Genomic DNA, 24,004 nt, shown 5'->3' on the forward strand with positions numbered 1-24,004 from the left:
ACGTTCCTTTAATGTCAATTTCCTCTTCCCCCTCTTCTGATGTTCCTGAATTTTTGTCAGATTTCCAGGATGTATTCGATGAGCCCAAGTCCAGTTCCCTTCCTCCACATAGGGACTGTGATTGTGCTATTGACTTGATTCCAGGCTCTAAGTTCCCTAAGGGCCGACTTTTCAACCTGTCTGTGCCAGAACATACCGCTATGCGGAGCTATGTTAAGGAGTCCTTGGAGAAGGGGCATATTCGGCCGTCTTCGTCACCATTGGGAGCGGGATTCTTTTTTATTGCCAAGAAGGATGGCTCCTTGAGACCCTGTATTGATTATCGCCTTCTTAATAAGATCACGGTCAAATTCCAATATCCTTTACCTTTGCTCTCTGATTTGTTTGCTCAGATTAAGGGGGCTAGTTGGTTTACCAAGATTGACCTTCGAGGGGCATATAATCTTGTTCGTATTAAACAGGTTGACGAATGGAAAACTGCATTTAATACGCCCGAAGGCCATTTTGAATACCTGGTGATGCCTTTCGGGCTTTCTAATGCTCCTTCTGTATTTCAGTCCTTCATGCATGACATTTTCCACAATTATCTTGATAAATTGTTGATTGTGTATTTGGATGATATTTTGATTTTTTCCAATGATTGGGAGTCTCATGTGAAGCAGGTCAGGATGGTATTCCAGATCCTTCGTGATAATGCTCTATTTGTGAAGGGGTCTAAGTGCCTATTTGGAGTTCAGAAGGTCTCTTTTTTGGGGTTTATTTTTTCTCCTTCGTCTATAGAAATGGATCCTGTTAAGGTCCAAGCCATTCATGACTGGATTCAACCCACATCTGTGAAGAGCCTTCAGAAATTTTTGGGCTTTGCTAATTTTTATCGCCGTTTCATTGCCAACTTCTATAGTGTGGTTAAGCCCCTGACCGATTTGACGAAGAAAGGCGCTGATGTGACAAATTGGTCCTCTGAGGCTGTTGAGGCCTTTCAGGAGCTTAAACGCCGATTTACTTCTGCCCCTGTCTTGCGTCAGCCGGATGTGTCTCTTCCTTTTCAGGTTGAGGTTGACGCTTCTGAGATTGGGGCAGGGGCCGTTTTGTCACAGAGGAATTCTGATGGTTCCTTGATGAAACCATGTGCCTTCTTTTCCCGAAAGTTTTCACCTGCGGAACGAAATTATGATGTCGGCAATCGGGAGTTGTTGGCTATGAAGTGGGCATTTGAGGAGTGGCGACATTGGCTTGAGGGAGCCAAGCACCGTGTTGTGGTCTTGACCGATCATAAGAATTTGATTTACCTCGAGTCGGCCAAGCGGCTGAACCCTAGACAGGCTCGATGGTCCCTGTTTTTCTCCCGTTTCGATTTTGTGGTTTCATATCTTCCGGGATCTAAGAATGTTAAAGCGGATGCCCTCTCTAGGAGTTTTTTGCCTGATTCTCCTGGAGTTCTTGAGCCGGTTGGCATTCTTAGGGAAGGGGTGATTCTTTCTGCCATCTCCCCTGATTTACGGCGGGTGCTTCAGGAATTTCAGGCTGATAAACCTGACCGCTGTCCTGTGGGGAAGCTGTTTGTTCCTGATAGATGGACAAGTAAGGTAATTTCTGAGGTCCATTGTTCGGTGTTGGCCGGTCATCCTGGGATTTTTGGTACCAGAGATTTGGTGGCTAGGTCCTTTTGGTGGCCTTCCTTGTCGCGGGATGTGCGTTCTTTTGTGCAGTCCTGTGGGACTTGTGCCCGGGCTAAGCCTTGCTGTTCCCGCGCTAGTGGGTTGCTTTTGCCTTTGCCTGTCCCTGAGAGGCCCTGGACACATATTTCCATGGATTTTATTTCGGATCTTCCTGTGTCCCAGAGGATGTCTGTTATCTGGGTGGTTTGTGACCGGTTCTCTAAAATGGTCCATTTGGTACCTTTGCCTAAATTGCCTTCCTCCTCTGATTTGGTTCCATTGTTTTTTCAGCATGTGGTTCGTTTGCATGGCATTCCGGAAAATATTGTGTCTGACAGAGGTTCCCAGTTTGTTTCCAGGTTTTGGCGGGCCTTTTGTGCTAGGATGGGCATTAATTTGTATTTTTCTTCGGCGTTCCATCCTCAGACAAATGGCCAAACTGAGCGAACTAATCAAACCTTGGAAACCTATTTGAGATGCTTTGTGTCTGCTGATCAGGATGATTGGGTGGCTTTCTTGCCGTTGGCCAAGTTTGCCCTTAATAATCGGGCCAGTTCGGCTACTTTGGTTTTGCCTTTTTTTTGTAATTTTGGTTTCCATCCTCGTTTTTCTTCAGGGCAGGTTGAGCCTTCTGATTGTCCTGGTGTAGATTCTGTGATGGACAGGTTACAGCAGATTTGGACTCATGTGGTAGACAATTTGACGTTGTCTCAGGAAAAGGCTCAGCGTTTTGCTAACCGCCGTCGGTGTGTTGGTCCTCGGCTTCGTGTGGGGGATTTAGTCTGGTTATCTTCTCGTCATGTTCCTATGAAGGTTCCTTCCCCTAAGTTCAAGCCTCGGTTTATTGGTCCTTATAAGATCTCTGAGATTATCAATCCAGTGTCTTTTCGTTTGGCCCTTCCAGCCTCTTTTGCCATCCACAATGTTTTCCATAGATCTTTGTTGCGGAGATATGTGGTACCCGTTGTTCCCTCTGTTGATCCTCCTGCCCCGGTGTTGGTTGAGGAGGAGTTGGAATATGTGGTTGAGAAAATTTTGGATTCTCGTTTTTCGAGGCGGAGGCTTCAGTATCTTGTTAAGTGGAAGGGTTATGGCCAGGAGGATAATTCTTGGGTGGTTGCCTCCGATGTCCATGCTGCCGATTTGGTTCGTGCTTTTCACTTGGTTCGTCCTGATCGGCCTGGGGGCTCTGGTGAGGGTTCGGTGACCCCTCCTCAAGGGGGGGGTACTGTTGTGAATTCCGCTCTTGGGCTCCCTCCGGTGGTTGTAAGTAGCACTTTTGTGAATTCTGCTCTTGGGCTCCCTCCTGTGGTTTTGAGTGGTATAGCTGCTTCTTGGATTTAGCATCAGCAGCTGCTTCCACTGATCGTCTTTCTGGCTTGGCTATTTTAGTCTGGCCTTATCCCTCAATCAATGCCAGTTGCCAATTGTTCCTGCTTGGAGTCACTGCTCTTTTGGATTTCCCTGACACTCTGTCCAGTTCAGCAAAGATAAGTCCTTGCTTGTCCTTTTGCAGTCCACTTGTTGTGGACTTTATTGTTCAGCACATTCTATGTTTTGCTCATTTGTTCAGCTTATCAGTATGGATCTATTCAGCTAAGCTGGAAGCTCTGGGCTGCAGATTTTGCCCTCCACACCTTTAGTCAGGTGTGGAGATTTTTTGCATATCTCTGCGGTGGACTTTTTCTAGTTTTTATTACTGACCGCACAGTGTTCTTTCCTGTACTATCTATCTAGCTAGAAGTGGCCTCCTTTGCTAAATCTTGTTTCATACTACGTATGTCATTTCCTTCTCCTCTCACAGTCAATATTTGTGGGGGGCTGTCCTATCCTTTGGGGATTTTCTCTGAGGCAAGATAGCTTTCCTCTTTCTACCTTTAGGGGTAGCTAGTTCTCCGGCTGTGACGAGGTGTCCAGGGAGTGACAGGAACATCCCACGGCTACTGCTAGTGTAGTGTTACGATCAGGAACTGCGGTCTGTATAGTTACCACCTGCTCAGACCTAGTCGCATGTCGCTCCTAAATTACCAGTCCATAACAGTCCAGGGCACCAGATCACAGGACAGGCAGGGTCCGGCCGGCTTGGAAGCAAGTTCAAAGTTCCCTTTACCAGGAGATGAACGCCTTCCTCAAAGCGCGGTGGTGTTGTAGTCCCTTACTGCCTATGGCTTCTGATAAGGTCCTCACCATTCTTCTGTCCCCCATATAGGTTAGGACACAAACCCGTATAACAGGTGACTGAAGCCTTTTTATAGGGTCTCTATCACGACCCCGGCTCTATGTGTCAATGTGCCTCCTGGGTGTAAAGTGGACAGGTAACTTGCAGTTCAGCTGTCCTGCCGGTTTCAGCTACGTCCCTTAGAATCCGACACGGTTTCGGTCTTCTGGCTACCGGAATCTGCGCTAGCCAGGGAGGTAGCCAGTCTGCTGTCTGGCATGAACTGACTCTTTCCCTCCAGACCAGAATGCATTTATAGGGGAGTTCACCCTAAACTAGATTTAGAGCTCCCCCTTCTGGCCTGGAGTATGAACGTGTTGTGTGTATGTGATTACCTGGTGAAAGATATTCTTCATCATTTCCAAGTGTGACATCACTCTCCCCGTGAGGAAAGCAATGCCACTGTGAAGACCAGAACCCTGGGGCGTCACACACTGATCACTCTGTGTACCCCTGTGCTGAAGCTTTATACAATGGTGCCCTGATCACTCTGTGTACCCCTGTGCTGAAGCTTTATACAATGGTGCCCTGATCACTCTCTGTACCACTGTGCTGAAGATTTATACAATGGTGCCCTGGTCACTCTGTGTACCACTGTGCTGAAGATTTATACAATGGTATTCTGGTCACTGTGTACCACTGTACTGAAGCTTTATACAATGGTGCCCGGATCACTCTGTGTACCACTGTGCTGAAGATGTATGCAATGGTGCCCTGGTCACACTGTGTAGCACTGTGCTGAAGCTTTATACAATTGTGCCCTGATCACTCTGTGTACCACTGTGCTGAAGCTTTATACAATGGTGTCCTGGTCACTCTGTGTACCACTGTGATGAAGCTTTATACAATGGAGCCCTGATCACTCTGTGTACCACTGTGCTGAAGCTTTATACAATTGTGTCCTGATCACTCTGTGTACCACTGCGCTGAATCTTTATACTATGTGCCCTGGTCACTCTGTGTGCAATCGTATAGTGCTTGAGGTACACACAATGGAGACATGGTCACGCTGGGTGCCGATGCAATGTGCTGGAGCTTCATACAATGGCGCCCTGCTCACCCTGTGTACCATTGTATAGTGCTGGAGCTTCATATAATGGAACCTTGGTCAGTCTGTGCCACTGACACAGCCCACCCCTTTGTTGGCACTCTAAGCTTAACATGAGGTCTCCTCCTGGCTAAAAGCCTACAATTATATGTGCAGGTAGGATCAAGCTCTATTTCAATGTGCCATAGGTTGATGGGTGAGTGCTCAGTCAGAAGGTGTGTACTATAAATATCAATAATCTGACTGTCATTTCTAAACAGAAAGAGACAAGTGTGAACAGGTGCAAGCTAAGAGAGCCACTCTATATAGCTAACAAATTAAAGTTGCACTCTGAACCGCTATAATATGTATACATTTTTTACATTTATAACTGTATAGTGCTGGTCCTTCATACAATGGCGCACTAGGTCACACTCTGTGCCAATGTACAGTGATGGAGCTTCATACAATGGAACCCTGGTCACTCTGTGTGCTATTATAAAGTGCTGGAGCTTCATACCATGGAGCCCTGGTTACAATCTATGCCACTGTACAGTGCTGGAGCTTTATACAATGGAGCCCCGGTTACTCTCTGTGCCACTGTACAGTGCTGGAGCTTCATACAATGGAACCCTGGTCACTCTGTGTGCTATTATAAAGTGCTGGAGCTTCATACCATGGAGCCCTGGTTACACTCTATGCCACTGTACAGTGCTGGAGCTTTATACAATGGAGCCCCGGTTACTCTCTGTGCCACTGTACAGTGCTGGAGCTTTATACAATGGAACCCTGGTCACTCTGTGTGCTATTGTAAAGTGCTGGAGCTTTATACCATGGAGCCCTGGTCACACTCTGTGCCACTGTACAGTGCTGGAGCTTTATACAATGGAGCCCCGGTTACTCTCTGTGCCATTGTACAGTGCTGGAGCTTTATACAATGGAGCCCCGGTTACTCTCTGTGCCAATGTACAGTGATGGAGCTTCATACAATGGAACCCTGGTCACTCTGTGTGCTATTATAAAGTGCTGGAGCTTCATACCATGGAGCCCTGGTTACAATCTATGCCACTGTACAGTGCTGGAGCTTTATACAATGGAGCCCCGGTTACTCTCTGTGCCACTGTACAGTGCTGGAGCTTCATACAATGGAACCCTGGTCACTCTGTGTGCTATTATAAAGTGCTGGAGCTTTATACAATGGAGCCCCGGTTACTCTCTGTGCCATTGTACAGTGCTGGAGCTTTATACAATGGAGCCCCGGTTACTCTCTGTGCCACTGTACAGTGCTGGAGCTTTATACAATGGAGCCCCGGTTACTCTCTGTGCCACTGTACAGTGCTGGAGCTTTATACAATGGAGCCCTGGTTACTCTCTGTGCCACTGTACAGTGCTGGAGCTTCATACAATGGAGCCCTGGTTACGCTCCGTGCCAGTGTACAGTGCTGGAGCTTCATACAATGGTTCCCTGTTTACTGTCTGTGCCAGTGTACAGTGCTGGAGCTTCATACAATGGTTCCCTGGTTACTGTCTGTGCCAGTGTACAGGTCTGTGCCAGTGTACAGTGCGGGAGCTTAATACAAAGGAGTCCTGGTCATACTGTATAGTGTTCCCTGTTGTGTTCTATTATGGACTATGCTGGAAGCAATGCTTAGCTTGTACTAAAAAGATATGGGTAAAGCAGAGCCCTTTAAAGTCTACTGGCACAATATTTTGGCTCCGTACACTATGGGACTGCAGAATGCAATGACCTATTAGTCCATGTTCTTTTTACAGTGCTCTATTCTGCACGGAATGGAGAACATGCTCCACATTTGGTGCTGAACATTTCTGGATACCACAAATTAAAGGAGCTTTCCAGGTTCATAAAATATTCATCATATCTGACACCTGCCCGGATGTGCACCCCACTGATTAGTTCTAGGAAGCAAACATATCAGTAATGTAATCCATTAACAGGCAGAGACAGTTATTTTCTATAGCCAATATCCGAGATATATTGTAGGATGTGAGGCACTGCTAGATAAAAGCACATTATGTGGGATTGGAAAATATAAATAAAATATATGTGACCTGAGGGGTCCGATAATAGCATTTTGTCCTGTCTGTACATATGGCTACAGACACTTCTGAAATTAGATTTAGTGAATAATACTGCCCAAACTACGTTCGTTCACTAAGCCTATTCTTGTATTTACATCCCCTGGCTATGGCTTTAGATACAGGGGTACGTGGCACTTAGCACCTGTAAAAATCATTATTTTTGTGCCTTGTACAAACCCTCAACCCGATTAAGGGCTGGCCTTATAAATATGCAAATATAGGGTGCGTCACCACCCATAACCCCACTGGCCCTTATAGATTAGATACCTGAAACTTGCTGTCATGGGTTTACCACGTCAGAGAGCGGCCAGAAGACCGCACCGTCTAATTTCACATACTCCTGCACTGATTAGAAGAAGCATGTCACCTTCATATTAAACAGTGCAGGTTTTTGTTAGCAGTGTAGAGGTTAAACTGTTCAGCTTGGAGTCTCTAAAGCCTCCCTGTCTGGATGATCTCAGCTGTTCAGTATTGGCCACTCCTCTCTCCTATATACACTAGTCTCTGGCAATCTAGATTGCCAGTGTTATTCTTATACTGCCTGGTGTGAAGTGGAGGTGTTAGTTGTTGGTAGAGACATTTGGAGTGTTGATCTGTGACTGTTGCTTGGTGTTTCAGATGTGTGCAAATTCTCATCCTCACCTATTTGGTTTACTGTCCTTTTCTCCTCGGTGTTCCTCTCTGTTGTCTGTGAATGCATATTTGTCTGGTTGGTATTTAACACGAGAGTCATTTTGACTCCTCGTGATTTTTAGTTCTCTTCTGTGACTACATTTTTCCGAATTCTGGCTTGAGACTCGGTGACTTTTACTCATTTAGGATGCGAAAAAAGATTTTGTAACAATAAATAATTTTGGAAAAAAAAAGAGTACCTTTTTTTCAAAATTTACCTTTAATTACCAAAGCGAGTCATTTTGACTCCCTACTATATTGTGCAAGTCTTTGTCGCTGAATGTTATTATTTCTTTTAGTTTTCATTTACTTGTATGTTAAGAATTTTTTGCAAATATGCTTGACATACACAGGACATATACAGGACATCCGTCAGTGAACCAGTGAACTCTCGAGTGGACTGCATAGTTTCCGTAGAATACGGCCTGCAGTATTTTTCATTGCTCATATGGCTAGAAGAACTGCGCTAAAGCCTGACGATATTCTTGCTATTTTGCATTCTACACATTCTATATACATTTTATAAATTAAAGTTACAACAATACCAGGAGCAAGAAACTCTAAAAATAAATGAAAACAAGCCAGGAGTCAAAATAACTCCATTCGGTAGTTCTGGGGGGGGGGGGGGGGGGGTCACCAGTTAAGTAGTCCTAGTGTTAATTTATCCCTGTATGTCTACCCTTGTTAGTTTGGTTTGTGTATATACATACATTATTACTTCTTACACTCCTGGGTGGGGAAGGGGACAAATATAGGGCTGATGCAGGAATTTAGCAAGGAACGTAGCCCTGGCATCTTCACCATCAGGAGTAATCTGGGAACAGGGATAGCTAGGGCGCCCCTAGCATTAGGCTGCAGGGTACTCTGACAACAGAGTTTTGGCACACACACACACAATATTTTGTTTCACACTTGGTCTCATTGGCAATGCTATTTGTACACAGTATTGATATGTATTTTATGTGCACCAGATTAGAGAATGATTGGGAGTGAGGCCTTCACAATAGAGGAGCCCTTCCTTTTGTACTGCTGTGGGTCTCTGAGAGGTTACTCTCTATTACAGATAGTCCAGCCTTTACATCTCCTGCAGTGTTTTAATCAGATACTTAGTAAGAGACTTCATTTGCATCTCTGTAGGTCTTGGTGCCAGCTTTGTCACTGTCTTTTGCAGATTTCCAATTGACCACATTTGTAATGTATAATATGCACATGGTATGATATTCTGGGCAACAGGATTTTGGTCCCTAACCACAAAGATGCCAACACAGTCCCAGTTAAGTCTTTATTGGAAAAGGGATGCCATGTACATGGACCTGCTGCTCCACACTCACAGCACAGGTCCTTCAGGAGTTGCACAAGTTGACTTTTGCATACTGTCTCTCCTCTATCTGCCACCTTACCCTAAAGGACGTTTCTTATGGAGGCTTCACATTCTTGGGCCAAATTCTAACGCACTCCCTGAGCTTTTGCCTCCTACATCATGTTCTTCTTGCATTTAAGAGGAAAGTTTCCTTCCCACTAAAGCTAGGGCTAAAGCCCCTGGCACTAACCGGGCAATATGTGCATGGCAAAATCTACTCGCTGCACTTGCTAAATGCTCATTAGCTATGCTCGCCTGCTGCAACTATCTACTTTGTTTCCGTGTTCTGTGTTGACAAGCAGAAGGGGTAACAACTGGTAAGTGGGCACACATCAGTAGATGATTCAGACAGTGGGCCAGGTAGACAAGGGAAACCCCAAAATAGTACAAGGGGGCCACACAGAATTGGCGGTGGAATAAAAGTATAAAGATTTAAAAGAATAACATCAACCCACAATAAAAGACAGTTTCACTACCTTACAAGCCTAAGGGCCTGCCTTGACCACTCTACTTAATAATAATAATAATAATAATCTTTATTTATATAGCGCCAACATATTCCGCAGCGCTTTACAGTTTAACAGTTTCAAACACAACAGTCATAGGTAACAATGTTAACAATACAGCAATAAAGCAAAATAAGACGACCCTGCTCGTGAGAGCTTACAATCTACAATGAGGTGGGGAGATACAAAGTACAGGTGTGTATTTACAATGATGGTCCAGCCATCCACCTGCTTATTCTCATTTAAATTTCTGCTATGACATCTCCCAAACTCTTTCATACACTCAAAAGCAGCATCAGGATGAACATCACTATAATGAGAAATCTAACTACAATACAGCATTAGGATGAGATGAAAGAATACTTGTACTTAGCAGTAGCAGTGTCTCTTCTCACTTTTCCCTCTTATTGAATTAATTGGGAAGCAAGCAGTAACCTGATCTATCAGTGAAGCAGATAATTGATTCTCGGGTACTGAAGCTCAGCTATATCAGCTCTTGTTACAAGAAGCTTGCAATATGTTTTGTAATATATCTTATCCAAGAAATCTGCTTCTTTCTCTACTTAAGAGCCACTTCTTCTCCTCCCCTGCTCCCTAAACTCTGAAAACGTTTGCTCAAAACATGCTTTAGTCTTAAGGGCACTGACAGGGTCTGTTTATACAAGATTTCTACATAGATCCCTAGTAGTGATGAGCGAACGTGCTCGACACTGCTCGTTGCTCGCCCGAGTATCACTATGCTCGATGAGCACTGAGCATTTCCGGGATTATTCGGTGGTAACTGGTGTTTCCACCCAGCCTTTTTGGTGGACTTTAGAGACCAAATCACGGTGCAGGGATTGTCTGCCAGGCCATGAAACGCCGCAGCCATCTTTGTTGTGGTCGTGCAGTGATTGGCTTGGCCGCACAGCGTCATCCCGAGTATAAGAGACCTGACACCGCATTCTGTTCCGGATTCAGCGAGAGTAGGGAGAGATGGTGCCAAGATAGGGTCAGAACCGTGGTTTTTAGAGTTAGTGTAGGTCTGCAACTCTTAAATCCACAATTCCTCAGAAACCAAAAGTCCTTTTTAGGGCTAATTTGTGGGTCCTGATATTGCAGCGCTAGGTAGGCAGGGCACAGCATATCAACATCAGTGCAAAGCCTGCAGGCACTGTATATGCGTCCATTGCTCCCACTGCATCCTTCCCAAAGCTCCATAACTGCCTGCTGCTGCTGCTGCTTCTTTACTATACACCTAGTTGCATTCTTGTTTTTAAAATTAACCCCCAAAAAACAAAAATATACAGTCTGTTCTGTCAGACTGAGGCCTGTTGAAAAATCATAGTTTGTCAGGCATACGTAGCATAGTTGTGTGTGCTAGCCTTGTGCCACTTTTTTTTGTATTTTAAACTCACCAAAAAAGGCCTAATATATCTGCGTGCTCCAAGTTTTTGCATTTTAGGGTGTTTTGCCACTGTTTTTGCTGTCTGTTACTCTAATTATATACAGCACTATTTGGCATTTAAAAAAAAAACAGGCCACATATTTGCCAGTGTGGTATTTCTGTGACAGCCCTCATATATCTGCGTGCTCCAAGTTTGGGCATTGTAGTCCGGGGTAACCCCTTTTTTTGCTGTCTGATACTCTAATTCTATACAGCACGATTTAGCTTAAAAAAATATAAAAAGGCCATATATTTCCCAGTGTGGTATTTCCATGAGAGAACTCACATCTCTGCTTGCTCCAAGTTTGGTCATTGTAGGCCGGTGTACCCCTTTTTTTGCTGTCTGTTACTGTAATTATATACAGCACTATTTGGCATAAAATTATAAAAAGGCCACATATTTGCCAGTGTGGTATTTCCGTGACAGCCCTCATATATCTGCGTGCTCCAAGTTTGGTCATTGTAGGCCGGTGGACCCCTTTTTTTGCTGTCTGATACTCTAATTCTATACAGCACTATTTTGCTTAAATTTACTTCACAAAAAAGCCCCCCAAAATGGAATACAGTCTGTTATATCAGGCTGAGGCCTGCCTGGTGTTTGGGTTTTAAAAATCGTAGATTTGCAGGCATACTGATCAGATATTATTTCGCTACTAATAAATATATTTGTGTTGAGCATTTGAAATAGTGCAGTAGTCCATTTAAAATGGCCAAGGCAAGGGGCAAGGGACAGGTAATTGGACGTGATGATGATGGTGTATGCAGAGGACGAGGCCGTGGCCAAGGTGAAAGTGGGCAACAACAAAGACCCACATCTTCTCGCTCGACCTTCCTGTCCCAGTTTCTAGGTGACCGCAGCACACCACTATTGAAGCCAGAGCAGTGTGAAATGGTTGTTGGTTGGATAGCCGATAATGCTTCCAGTCACTTAGCCGCCACCACCATGTCTTCCACACAGTCAAGTCGAAGTAGCCGTGAGTGTGGCCCGGATATTCCTCACCCTGATCCTCCTTCCTCCCACCATGCTGAGTGCCCTGAGACAACTGATTCCACACTTGGACACTCTGAAGAGCTGTTCAGTTTTCCATTTCAAGATTCTGAACTCTCGGCCGGTCAACTTGAAGTGGGGACAGATGAGATCGCATGTACAGATGCCCAAAGCTTTGACCAGCCCCTGTCATGCAAAGGCAATGGTGGGAAAGTGTTAGAAGAGGAGGACGATGATCAGACACAATTGTCAGAAAGTCAGGAGGAGCAGGGTGCGGATGTGGAAGACGAGGTGGTGGATGACATAGTGACTGACCCAACCTGGCAGGAGGACATGCAGAGCGAGGGCAGCAGCACACATGGGGAAGGAGGCATATCACCACAACAGGCAGGAAGAAGCAGTGTGGTGGCCACAGACAAAAGATGTGCATCCATTCCCCGTAACACCAACATGAGGGAAGTTGCCATTCCAACTGTTAGATCTTCCCGAGTCTGGTTATTTTTTAAAGACTCTGCTGATAACCCCAAACAGGCCATTTGCAGCACCTGCCATGCGCGCATCAGCAGGGGTAGCAAAACAACCAGCCTGACCACCACCAGCATGATCAGGCACATGGCAGCAAAACACCCGACTTTGTGGGCTGAACCCCAGGCTCCAAGACCACTGCCTGCAGGTCACACCACTGCTTCTTTGACTGTTTTGCGGAGAAGCCAATCCCCAGTACACCGTGCATGTGAAGATGCCTATAGCCCTGCACCTGTTGTGGCCCACAGTCAAGCAGAACCATCATCAAGCCCATCCACGTCCTTGTCCCAGCACAGCCTTCAGTTGTCTATAACCTAGTCTTTGGAACGCAAGCAGAAATACCCCGCCAACGCCCCACAGGCCACAGTCCTAAATTCTAATATTTCTCTTCTGCTTGAGCTGCAAATGCTGCCTTTTAGGCTCATTGAGATGGAAGCTTTCCGCAACCTGATGGCGGCGGCCATCCCAAGGTACTTGGTCCCCAGCCGCCACTATTTCTCCCAGTGTGCCATACCGGCATTACACCAGCATGTGTCCCACAACATTACCAGTGCCCTCAACAATACTGTTACAGGGAAAGTCCATCTAACCACGAACAAGTGCTTGTGGGCAGGGACGGTACATCTCACTGGGTTAACATAGTGGAAGCCGGGACCCAGTCGGACCTTGGGATGGAACACATCCTCCCCACGCCGAGGATTGCTGGCCCTACGTCAATCAGGGTTACCCCACAGTCTACAGCTCCTGAACCGCCTCCTCCTCTTCATCCTCTATCTCTGAAATCAACACATCAGTCAGAAGCTGGAAGCACTGCAGCACTGCCTCAACCAAGCGGCAACAGGCTGTGCTGAAGCTAATCTGCATAGGTGACAAACCGCACAATGCAGAAGAGTTGTGGACAGGGCTGAAAGAGCAGTCAGATGTTTGGATGATACCGCTAAACCTACAGCCAGGCATGGTTGTGTGTGACAATGGCAATAACCTGGTGGCAGCTCTGAAGCAAGGTGAGCTCACACACGTACCTTGCTTGGCCCATGTGCTTAACCTCGTGGTTCAACGTTTTGTGAAAAGCTACCCAGAGCTGCCGGATCTACTAGTGAAAGTACGCCATCTGTCTGCTCATTTTAGAAGGTCAGCTACAGCTTCAACTGCCTTTGCTGTGCTTCAGCAGCGTTTCCAGCTTCCATCTCACCGGCTGGTGTGTGATGTCCCCACGCGCTGGAACTCTACGCTACTTATGTTGGAAAGGATTTGAGAGCAGAAGATGGCAGTTGTTGACTACCAACATAAACAAGGCCGTCGATATTCAGTTCAGACTCCACACATAAGACCTCAGGAGTGAACATGGATGTCTGACATATGTACCATCCTCCGAAACTTTGAGGACTGCACCAAGATGGTGACCGGCGATGACGCCATAATTAGCATCATCATCCCGCTTCTCAGCACTCTGAAAACCTCTCTGCTCACAATCACAATTAAAGAGGATACATTGCAGGCAGAGCACGAGGACATGGAGCAAGGAACCATACAGGGGGATTACACTCAGCCTGGCCTCATGTCTTCTCATCATGGATTGGTAGTCAATGAGGAAAAGGAGGAAGAACAGCAGCTACATTCATGCGCTATAGATGGTACTACAAACACAGCTGTCATGTTGTCTGTTCAGCGGGGATGGCCTGAGGACAGGGAAGAGGAGGATGAGGATGAGGAGGAGAACAGCATCAGTCGTCCTGTTGGTAAGGACACAGAAGTCATGCCTTTTAGCAGTTTGGCACGCATGGCTGACTTTATGTTGCGCTGCATTTCACGTGACCCTCGCATTATAAAAATTTGGGGTGATACTCATTACTGGTTGGTGACACTTCTAGACCCACGCTACAAGGAGAACTTTCAATCTCTTCTACCAGAGGCAGAGAGGTGTACTAATATGTTGCAGTACCAGAGGGCCCTTGAATTACTTAGAAAATTCCCATGTGAGAACGCTTTCAGCAGACGTCAGAGTTTGTTGTACAACCAAAGAGTCCAAGCGAGAGAGACAGAAGTGCAATCCAGCTCAGGCAGGGGAACAATGGCAAAGTTCTGGGACAGTTTTCTCAGACCCTCCCATCATGACAGCACAGAATCAAGGGGTGCTGTCACAAGAAGTGCAATGTTTGTGAAGATGGTGAGGGAGTACCTTGCAGATCGTACAAAAGTCCTCCATGATTCCTCTGTGCCTTTTAATTATTGCGTCCTGTCAGAGTGGGTTTTTAGTGCCGCTGGTGGAATTATAACAGATAAGCGCATCTGCCTGTCAACTGAAAATGCTCACAGGCCGACTCTTATAAAAATGAACAAGGGCTGAATTGGAAAAGACTTCTGTACACCACCAAGTGAAAACAGCGAAACATAACCTCAAATACATTCTCTGTTTTGGGGAGGTGCATTCTCATGCACCTCTTCATAACCACACATGGGTATACGCCTCTAGATTTAGTCTGTTTGTTGTTATCCTCCTCCTTATCCTCATATTCATCATCCAAAACCAAAAGATGACCAGGGTGAACGTGCTCTGTACTGTTATAGGCCGGTGAATTTTGGGCACGGGGGCTGTGAAGGCACTATTTTATTTAGTAAAAACAGGACCCCACATTGGGGAATTGGGCATTACATTACATTGGGCCTACTTCTTAACTCTGTCTCCTGCAATGTGTCCTTTACCTGCTACTAGATCACCAGGGTGAACATGCTCTGTATGGTGCATTTTGGGCAAGGGAGCTCTGATGGCACTATTTTATTTAGTAAAGAAACGACCCCACATTGGGGAATTGGGCATTACATTACATTGTGCCTACTTCTTAACTCTATCACCCTAGATGACCAGGGTGAACGTGCTCAGAACTGTTATAGGCTGGTAAAGTTTGGGCAAGGGGCACTAGTCTATTTTTTAAAAAGGTACCCCCCTTTGGGGAATAGTTTGGCAGCTCATGCACTGCATTGCAAGTCTCAGAGACACACACCACTACATTAGGCCTACTTCTTAACTCTGTCTCATGCAATGTCTCCTCTTTAACTGCCACTAGATCACCAGGGTGAACGTGCTCTGTACAGTGAATTTTGGGCACAGGGGCAGCGATGGCACTATTTTATTTAGTAAAAACAGGACCCCACATTGGGGAATTGGGCATTATATTACATTGGGCCTACTTTGTGTGTCCTTTACCTACAACTAGATCACCAGAGTGAACGTGCTCTGTACTGTTATAGGCCGGTGAAGTTTTGGCAAGGGGGGCTGTAATGGTAATAGTATATTTTTAAAAAAGGTACCCCACATTGGTGAAACCACATCCTTGTTGGCAAAACTTCATAACATTTGTGTACCTTAAAGAGCTCACTTAAAAAGCTTCTTTTTGTGTTGCCTGGTTGCTCACATTGGACACAATACACTTCATATAAATTTGTTAAAGCAATGCTGTTAGTTTGGCTCAGTAGTTCATTAAAAATATAGCTTTGTCCACTATATTAGTTTCTCTCCTTGAGAGCCATAACTTTGGCTGCCTCAAATGTACAAATGGCGAATATACAAATGGCGATTTGTAAACAAGTTTAAAATACTGTATACCGAATGCATTCAGACAATCACATAGCTGCATTTCTTGTAAAACATTTACAGATGTGACAGACAATGCTCTGTTGTGAATTCCGTTCTCGAACTCCCTCTTGTGGTCATGAATGGTACTTCGGTGAGTTCTGTCCGTGGACTCCCTCTGGTGGCTGTGAGTGGAGCTGCTGGTTCTGAGATTCCTTCCCCACCTGCCCTCGTTTAGGGCTAGGCTGGATTCTCTATTTAACTCCACTCAGATCGTTACTCCATGCCAGCTGTCAATGTTCTAGTACTGGTTCAGATCTCTCCTGGATCTTTCTGAGGACCTGTCTACTCCAGCGAAGCTAAGTTCCTGCTTGTTCATTTGTTACATATGGTTTTTCTTGCTAAGTTCTAGTCCAGCTTGCTATCATGAAACTGCCTGGCTAGCTGGAAGCTCTGGGGGTTCAGAGTGGCACCACCGCACCGTGAGTCGGTGCGGGGGTATTTTTTGCACACTCTGCGTGGTTTTGTAGTTTTTTGTGTTGACCGCAAAGATCCCTTTTCTATCCTCAATCTGTTTAGTTAGACTGGCCTCCCTTTGCTAAAGCCTATTTCATCCTGTGTTTGTGATTTCCTCTTAACTCACAGTCAATACTTGTGGGGGGCTGCTTTTACCTTTGGGGAAATTTCTCTGAGGCAAGTGAGGCTTTGTTTCCTTTCTTTAGGGGTAGTTAGCACTTAGGCTGTGAAGAGGCATCTAGGCAGAGTCAGGCACGCTCCATGGCTATTTCTAGTTGTGTTGATAGGAGTAGGGTTTGCGGTCAGCAGAGTTCCCATTTCCCCAGAGCCCGTCCCGATTCCGTGTTTAACTATCAGGTCATTCCTGGTGCACCTAACCACCAGGTCCATAACAATGCTCATAGTGACACAATCTTGATAAATGTTTGTTTATTTACTTCACAAACAGTTCTAAGCCTCTATATGTTTGCTGTTTGTAATTGTAAAACATTAAGGTTTACTGAAACTATGCCTGTGGTGGTTTGATCTAAATCCTTGCGGCTTTTATTTTCTAGGGGTTTATGGCCCCTTGTCTGATGACTCCATGATATCTCAGTTTCATTCAACCTTGAAAAGTGGCCACTTGAAGGTCTGGGTGAAACTAGAGCTACTACTTAGTGTAAATCACTGTATAAGACCAGAGAAACATGAATAAGACAGATGCCAAAACTGGAGTACCTGTACATGTACAGTGTGCTGATACCTGCATAATTGGGGACGCCCATGCAGTGTAGGTAATCTCCCAGGGGTTCTCTGTTTTGGTGTTGCTTCTCTGATATTCCATTTAAAAGCCTCTTGGTGATGATCTAAGTATACTGTATGTAGTTAATCTTCATATATACGTAATCACTATATTTATTTAATCTTTATATGTACTTATTAACCTTTGTATGTTAACATATACAAAAGTGTACGCAGTCACACTATTCAATCATACTATTCCTTGAATTTTGTAGTTTTCAATAAAATTGCTTTGTATTGCAAGTATTAGCCTTTTTTAAAGCCGTATCTGAACCTTAGTGTTAAAAACATGGCAAATAAAATTGCCAAATTCTCCTGTAAATAATTGTGCAAAGAGGGAACCATCATACCATTAAAAAATATGAGTGGATTTTCATGGGTCCATCCAGTATGTGGGTTCAAAGTCGTAATGGGGTGCATATGACTGACTATGCAGCAGGGCTGGCCTTGCTGCCAATGTGTAAAACAAAGGAGTACAGGAGTACAAAATGCATATTGTGAAGTGGATTTTCCTGGGCCTATCCAGTATGTGGGTTCAAAAGCGTAATGGGGTGCATATGATTGATTATGCAGCAGGGCTGGCCTTGCTGCCAATGTGTAAAACAAAGGAGTACGGGAGTACAAAATGCATATTGTGAAGTGGATTTTCCTGGGCCTATCCAGTATGCGGGTTCAAAGGCGTAATGGGGTGCATATGATTGATTATGCAGCAGGGCTGGCCTTGCTGCCAATGTGTAAAACAAAGGAGTACGGGAGTACAAAATGCATATTGTGAAGTGGATTTTCCTGGGCCCATCCAGTATGTGGGTTCAAAGGCTTATTGGGGTGCATATGAATTGGTAGCAGGGCAGGCCTTGAATTCAATGCAACATTTTTTCAGGAGTCCCCCCTGAGGTATTGTGGTGCGTCGTAATTCTTGGCAGCCCATCCACTTACAGCGTAGGCTATAAGATTAATGCAGCCTGATGCACCAGTAAAAATAGGCTCTGTAACTTTGAGTCCCTCCTTCGTAAATGAAACAAGATGGGTCTGCTTATGTGTCACACTCCACATGGTCAGCTAGGGGTGTTAAATGTTACAATGACATTTCCCAGTGAATGCATTTGTAGTGGTTGAAAGCAATGTTAAAGTTGAAAAACGCTTCAAAAACGCTGCGTCTGAACTAAGCCTAAGTGGGGGAGGAAATTTTCAGTCTGGGGTTAAATATTTGGCCTTACAGGCAAGTCATTAACCTGCAACGGATGTACTTTGACGTATTTCCCAGCAAAACCCGTTTTGGTTTCGTTTTCATGTGTTTTTGTGGCACCAGGAAAAATGGCATGAATCTCAGAAAAAATTGATTAAAGCTGTGAACTAGGAGTCAGGAATGCTTCCAGGGGCGATCCCCATGATGTTCCTGTGTCATGTGAGCAGTGTTTACATCATTTTCAGATGTTTTTAGACCTTAAAAGGACCCCTGGGGGATCGCGGTAAGACTACTCGGGTCTACCATAGACTTACATAGGGCTTGTTTCTCGGGTCGAGTACCCGAGTATTCCAATCTGCTCGACCTGAGCAACGAGCACCCGAGCATTTTAGTGCTCGCTCATCACTAATCCCTAGATATCATAAATCACTACAAAAACAACCTGGGAAAGACGAGCCATATAATGCAATAGAAAGAATAGCTGTGTATGGTAAGAGTTAATCAAATTTGCATCACTTTGTCAAAAGTTTAATACTTACATATGAACTGTGTCATTCTCTGTTGGGCACCAACCTTGAATCTGACAATATGAAAGAACACAACGGCCAGTGAGAAAACCTGTAATACATAAGCACAACTTCCTCACTCTCTATGCAAGGGCATAGCAACCCGATGAGCTCCTGAGTATGAAGATTATTACACAAGTAGCGATTATTGTAATAGCAGATTTACAGCTATAAGTTTAAACAATTGTTCCCAACTTAAATTATATGGTCCTTAACTTTTTTTTTCCCTGCATAGAGGCACCATGGCGAGGAAAGAAGAGAGCACAGCACCAAAATGCACGTTGGGGATCTGTCACCGCATTCCAGCATGGCTAAATTGCTATTTGCTACTTTCATTCTGGTGATGTTTGTATTTTTCTATTAGATGTGGTGAACTGCTACATTGGACATTATTAGTGTTAGTCTCACTCAGGATGACTATGTGGTAAGTTTATTCCCCAATTGCTTCTATGTGGTGCCATCTATTGGTTAATTGGTATATTTATTATTAATTTTTTTCAATAAAATTGCAATTTTTTTTAATTAGCGTGTTTTTCTTAACTTCTGGTTCACTTGCATTTTTACTTTTATATGATCTGCTCATTCCCATGGTGCAGAACCATATTTAGTACTCTTACAATTTAGAGCAGATAACTACTATGATAGAAAAAAAATTATGTAATATTATTACTATTTTTTGTACTAAAACTTATTGCTAACATTTCCTTATGTAGATGTGCTGAAAAAGAGAATGGACGGCACCTCCAAAAATCATACATTGATCTAATGCCACTAGGCAAAAATATATATAACTGATCATGAGGTTCTTAGTTTAACATTCTGATCAGACTGTATGAAAGCTCACTGCCACGTCACGGTGAATCTCTCAGTGGGTCCCTATTGCCCTAACGGAGCAAAGTCATGTGCTTAAGTTGACAATAGTGCTGAAGGACCGGTCAGGTTTCCTTATCACGAACACGGGAGAATAAAAACCCTTCCCCTGCTGCTGGACAGGTACCTTCGCCATAGCCTGTTTCTGCAGTAAGCCTTACACTTCTGGCTCTAGGGTCAGCTCAGCTGTTCTTTCAGAGGCCTGGGGGATGAGATCTTGAGGTTGTGCCTGAGGGTAGACCTGAACTCCAGTTTTAGCCCTGATCTTATAATATTCAGGATCGAGGTACTGGAAGAGATTTTCTCCCAGGCAGGTTGGAAGTGGGACAGCCTTCCTCCCACCTGGGAAAGCCCATCATTTAGAGGGCTTCCGACTTTCTGAAGAGGGGCCCTAAAACATGAAGCCTCCGTTCCTTGATTTTCTCTCCTTTCACCTTCCTTGTTCTCTAAGGGGTTTGTTCCTGTTATACTTCCTCTTACGAAAGGAACTTTTGTACTGTGGAAGGGACACATTGGGGAACCCTTTCTTCTTATCTACTGCTTTATCTAAGATATCATCCAGTGCCTGGCCGAAAAAATATTTCCTTTCACATGGGACTGAGCATAGTCTGGCCTTGGATTGGGCATCTCCTGGCCAGCTTTTGAGCCACAAAGCTCTGCAGGCCGCGTTAGATAGACTTGTCGACCTAGCAGCCAGCCTGACCGAATCTGCTGAGGCATCAACCAGGAAGGCAGCAGCTCCCTGCATCAGTGGAAGGATTGCTAAGATCTTATCCCTAGGGGTGTTGTTCTTGATTTGGTCCTCAAGCTGCTGTTGCCACACCATCATGGATCTGGCTGTGCAGGTTGCCGCTATTGCTGGTTTTAACGACCCTGCTGATGACTCCCATGTCTGTTTCAAGTAAACCTCCGCTTTCTTGTTCAGGGGGTCCTTAAGCGCCCCCATGTACTCAAAGGGCAATATAGACTTCTATGCTGATTTTGCTACTGCCACATCAATGTTAGGAGTTTTCTCCCATACGCCTGTTTCCTCCTCATCAAATGGATATCTTCTTTTTGACAAAGATGGTAGCGGACCCTTTCTCTTAGGTTTCTTCCATTCCTTACCAATGAGTATTTTGACTTTCTCATTGACCAGGAAAGAGCGCCTTTTCTTACAAGTCCCCAAACATGATATCCAGGACTGTTCTAGGGGTCTTAGAATCAGCTATGCCCATATTTAACCTGATTGCTCTGAATAGCCTGTCCGTGTCCTCTGCTAAAAAACAAGGCCTGCCCCCCATATCACTATCAGAAGAGGAAGAGGAGGAGGAGCAAGATAGATCCGAATCTTCCCTATTCTTTAATGTTACCAAACCCTTGGACTCAAATCAATGCTGTCCTGATCTTTCTTCCCCTTTCTGCTTCATTGGGTATTTTAATGAATCCTGGATTTCAGATTTAATTATGGACTTAAGGTTCATAGAAAACTCGGGGGTTTCTTCTGAGATGGATCGCTGTATGCAATTGGAGCGCCCGCTAGTGCCGTGGGGTACTTGGGCCGGGTCCGACAGTTCTTAAGGGGGTGGTCACGGCAGCAGTGACACGGTCCGTGGCCTTGGGTATCTAATAAAAGTAATGAAATGAAGGGGAAACAGAGTCTATAGGGAATTCGTTCATGACGCCACCTGTGGTGTTCGGCAATGGATGGCCGATGCTGCTTAAGGAGACTGCTGGGGCCAATGGTGATGCAGCTGGGATGGTTCTGCTTCCCACAGGTGGAGTGCGGCCCCAGGGCTACTGGTATAGTTGGTAAGGGATCGTAGACATTGAGATGCAGGACTAAGGGTGCAGGAAATGACTGGAGGACACAAGAATTGCAGTTTCCTTTACCTTTACTTGTTGGTGCAGGTGCAGTCCGGGGCATGGATAATAGATGATGATAGATGATGATAGATGAACCAGCCAGGTGGGTATGGAGGCCTTTCTTCTGTGCCATGCCCTAGGTCCTTGCTTCTTTAAGCTCTGCTCAAGTTCCTCTGCTGCGTGTTGCTTCTAACCTGTATGGCAGGTTTCGTGAGCCTATTACGGGCTCTGCCTTTTCACTGGCAGCCCCAGCTCTTGGTCTGCTGCGGTGCCTCCAGGCGATCAATGTGGCCACGGAGCTTGCAGCTCCCTGCCCTCCAGATTCGGCTGTCGGGGCGTACAGCACCCACACAGCCAAGAACTCTGGCGTCCTCTGTCAGCACTCTGTTCTGGGGTGAGCCTGGCTACAGCTCCAGTCCCCAGGTTCTCCTTGACTTTCTCCTCTCACTCTCAAGCTCCTGACTAAACTGACTAACCCCGCCTCCAGGCCAGAACATATAGGGAAGCTTCCCTGAAAATGGGTGCTAGAGCTCCCCCTTCTGGTCTGGAGTCAGGAAGGTGTTGGATGCTGGTATTACCTGGTAAGGGCATCCCTCCTTGCTTCCAGGCATGACATCACCCCCTGTGAGGGAGGCAATGCCACTGTGGCAACCGGACTCCTGGGGTGCCACACAATCAGGTCATAGTCTTATAACATAAGTGCTGGGTAAACTCTCACTGCACATGTAAGCAGGTTGCGGGATGCAGTGATGGACAGGAGGCAGAGCAAGGCTTAACAAGTTTAATAACTGGGGAATACTTCACGAAGGGAGGTCAAAGGCTAAACAGTATAATGGGAAAAGGATGTTGGGAGGTAAAGGGTTAAACAGGTGATTCAACAGTTTAGATGCAAAGGATATTGTAAGTAGGAGAACGACGGTTCAGATAACGACAGTTCTTGTGAAGCACTTGTGTCAGGAATTCTGCCAACTGTAACTCCTCTTGAGAGTTCAGTGGCGCAGGTAACGGCTCGCATGGTGTTTTTTCCAGAAAAGTCCTGTGGGCATCAATGTCCCGTCTTCTGGCAACAGTAGTCGATCTCCGGTACCTTCCACTGCCCCTAGTCCATATGTTGCAGTGGCTAACAAGGGTACAAGCCACAATACTGTACGAGTCCAACGTGGCTCTGCAACTATATTCCAGGTGAAGTCAGGTCACAAGTTTCTCGGCAAATATTCGCTATCAAAATCAGCAAGAGTCAGTCTTGTATGCATGTGCAGTACTCACGGACACTTAGCATGCGGCGCCTTTCTCCTGATTAGCCACTGGCCACACACTGCATGTCCCTCTCGCTCTCTGGTCCCCACTGCTGTCTGCAGGGCTGCTGTACGGAGGCAGGCCTGTGTGATGCTGATGCTCCCGGGACAGATCACTTCTCTTCCTGGCTGCTGCTGCGCATCCCTGGATCTGCAACGGTCCCTATCTCTTAATTGCTGCTGGGCACACTACTCACCACGCAGAAGTTTTCCTCTTTCTCCACTCCCCTCGGTCAGCAGGAAGGTGCCCCTCACAAGCGCTTCCCTCAGGCAGCAGAGGAAGGTCCACCTTACTTTTGCTTCCCCCCAGGAACAGTGGATGCAGCTTCTCTAGCCCCGGACCCGGCACGTAGGTACCTGCTGTCTCGTCGTCCCCCTTACACACAGAGCACATTCTTTGTTGTTCTGCTTAGCGCTACGTTTCAGGGGCCTTTCCTAGTAAAAAACACACACAGAGAAAAGGGGACCCATTTAATATGGTGAACTTTCACGTAGATCACTCACCATTCACTTGATCAATCTAGGGTACCGCAGTTGAGGCTGGATCAGTTCAGAAGAACATATTCCCGTGGAGGAAGACTCATGACATGCCTTACTCTTCAGGCTGGTGTTGCTGCTTATCCGACTGCCACTGCTACGTCCCTGGCAATGGCGCTGCTGGCGATGCTGTAGTGGCTGCTGTGGTGGCTGCTGCTGCTGTGGTAGCTGCAGTGGCTGCTGCGGCATATCCATTGCTCAGGACTGCCACAGAAAAAGCTTCTATAATCCATTGGCCATCCACCAATATACCGGAATGGCCCAGGCACACCTCCATTCAGCCCACTGATTTCCGGTTACTCGAAGCTTGCACGCTGTGGGCAGGGAGCCTCAGCCAGCTCCGCGCACGAGCAGGCCC

The 24,004-nt window shown here is 45.7% G+C and overlaps 1 protein-coding gene across 1 annotated transcript in view; it reads right to left on the reverse strand.

The window, feature by feature from the left end:
- Nucleotides 1–24,004, reverse strand: part of P2RX3 (purinergic receptor P2X 3) — a 154,427-nt gene that overhangs the window by 66,833 nt on the left and 63,590 nt on the right. The window contains exon 5 of the mRNA XM_077251172.1: nt 19,073–19,151. Within this exon, the coding sequence (XP_077107287.1) occupies nt 19,073–19,151 (79 nt within the window). The remainder of the gene's footprint in view (nt 1–19,072; nt 19,152–24,004) is intronic.

The sequence above is a fragment of the Ranitomeya variabilis genome, chromosome 4, assembly GCF_051348905.1.
Source record: "Ranitomeya variabilis isolate aRanVar5 chromosome 4, aRanVar5.hap1, whole genome shotgun sequence".
Lineage (NCBI taxonomy): Eukaryota > Metazoa > Chordata > Amphibia > Anura > Dendrobatidae > Ranitomeya > Ranitomeya variabilis.